Below are 1,855 nucleotides of genomic sequence, written 5' to 3' on the forward strand. Positions count from 1 at the left end.
ACCAAAGGATTAAGCTGCAACACCTCCCAACTAAATAAAATGATCAATTCTGCATAACAGGGAAAAACTTTTTATTTAGGCGTGGGGTTCACCCCTCCCCCTATTGCTTTCTGCAAGATATTATATCTTAAACTTAGAGCCAAATTATAGTCCAGCGTGATTCTTTTTTTTGGGGGGGAGAGGGGGTTGATTTTAAGAATTGGAGATTTTTTATATCCTCAAAACAATCTTTTACTTCCTTCAAAATATGTACAAATTTATAGCAATAGAACGAAGGTCACAAGTAAATGTTCAGAAAACAGTTGTACATGTAGTAACTTGTGCTTAATTCATATTGAATTGTTTGTCCTTGATACAATTGAGCTCTAAACCTTTAGTTTCTTCACCTTACTTGGCTTGATGTAAGCCTCATAAAAGAACTTCAAAAAGAAGTAAAGAAAGCTAAGGTAGAGTACGACAGACCAAGCTATATTTACTCCATGGGTATCACACTCATTCCCTCGGACAAGCTGTATAATGGTATGTACCGTCACAGCAATTGATATAAAAAACTGTGACAGCTGAATAACGGTGATCCCGACCTTCACTTGCTGCGGTATTTTTGTGACTTTAGCGGCGCTCACGGCGTAGTAGGCATACATAGCGGCGTGGACACCAAAGTTGAGGGTTGCAAAGAATCGTCCAGTGGAGATATAATCACGATGGGAGTACCAGGAGTAGATGAGGGTGAAAACGTGGTGATACCAATGGATGAAGATCAGCTTACGCTTACGAGCCACGATGAAGAACGTATCCCCCAATTCAATGACTTTGCTCATCGGAAACAACCATGCCCACATTCCTATTCTCCCATTGTAGAAATTGGCTTTGCAGATCACATCGTGCCAACCATTCTCAACGAACAACCGTCGCAACAGATCTGGCGCTGTATTCACCAACCCCAGGAAGCTGAAAAGGGCGAATGCTGCTGACCACATCATCAAAGGGCGACGTAGGTCGTAGGCAGGACGGTTCTCCATCCATCGTTGACCTCCAAAGACGAGGATGAGATAGACAGCTGAGATGAGCAGGGATACCCACCAATTCTCCCGGAGCCATCGGCCATGGAAATCGGTGTCAAATGAGGCTCCTTTATCTCGGTACAAGCTCAGTGCATTTTTTACATCCATGTTCTTTTCCAATTAATCACTTAATATTCAGAATATGATCAGTAGTCCAGTACACTTCTGAGGAAGAAATTATAGCAACCTTAGTTTTCACTATGTATCAATTCCTGAGAATGAAGCATTGTTGATGCACCGAGTTTGGAATTCGAATGTCAAGAAAGATGTCATGCGGGAACCATGTCATGCAGACCAACGGCCACGCCTCTATTGGCAGCATCCAATTCTCACACAAAGTAAGATGGGGCCGGGAGCGAAAACGATTCGATTGCAATCCTCACTCGTAAGATGGCAAGAAAATTGTCAAAATCAAGTGAAGTTGGACATACACGAGCTAAGACAGCTCCGTCTTAGGCATGGGCATCCCGAGCGTTCGATCCTTGCCAATTGATGATGCAGTCTCTCAGCTGGTGAAATGACAAAAGCTCTTTCGCTGAATTCAGTTTCGCTAGCTATCTACCAGTCCATTTACTCAGGCAGCGGGCTTCACCTACAACGACTGCACATGCATTCTGTGCATGTATGCATAATGTACTCTCAATGCTTTGAAGCTCGCGAGAGAAAGAAAAAGACCGGTTTATTGCACGTGTGTATGATGAACAGTGAGGAAATAGTCTAGATTTTCAGTCTCATAACGTAATTCAAACCGAGTTTTTGATTTTTTTTTCAACGAAAAAAGCTATCAGCTTAGA

The 1,855-nt window shown here is 42.6% G+C and overlaps 1 protein-coding gene across 1 annotated transcript; it reads right to left on the reverse strand.

The window, feature by feature from the left end:
* Nucleotides 1-365: 365 nt before the first annotated feature.
* LOC121412815 (elongation of very long chain fatty acids protein 6-like) lies at nucleotides 366-1,169 on the reverse strand. Its single transcript, XM_041605575.1, has one exon. The coding sequence runs from the start codon at nucleotides 1,167-1,169 to the stop codon at nucleotides 366-368; it is 804 nt and encodes a 267-aa protein (XP_041461509.1).
* Between the last annotated feature and the right edge of the window lie 686 nt (nucleotides 1,170-1,855).

This window comes from Lytechinus variegatus, chromosome 4 (genome assembly GCF_018143015.1).
Source record: "Lytechinus variegatus isolate NC3 chromosome 4, Lvar_3.0, whole genome shotgun sequence".
Taxonomy (NCBI): Eukaryota; Metazoa; Echinodermata; class Echinoidea; order Temnopleuroida; family Toxopneustidae; genus Lytechinus; species Lytechinus variegatus.

Coding starts and splice junctions, on each gene's coding strand:
- LOC121412815 (XM_041605575.1), bottom strand. CDS start 1,169: ATGGATGTAAAAAATGCACTGAGCTTGTACCGAGATAAAGGAGCCTCA.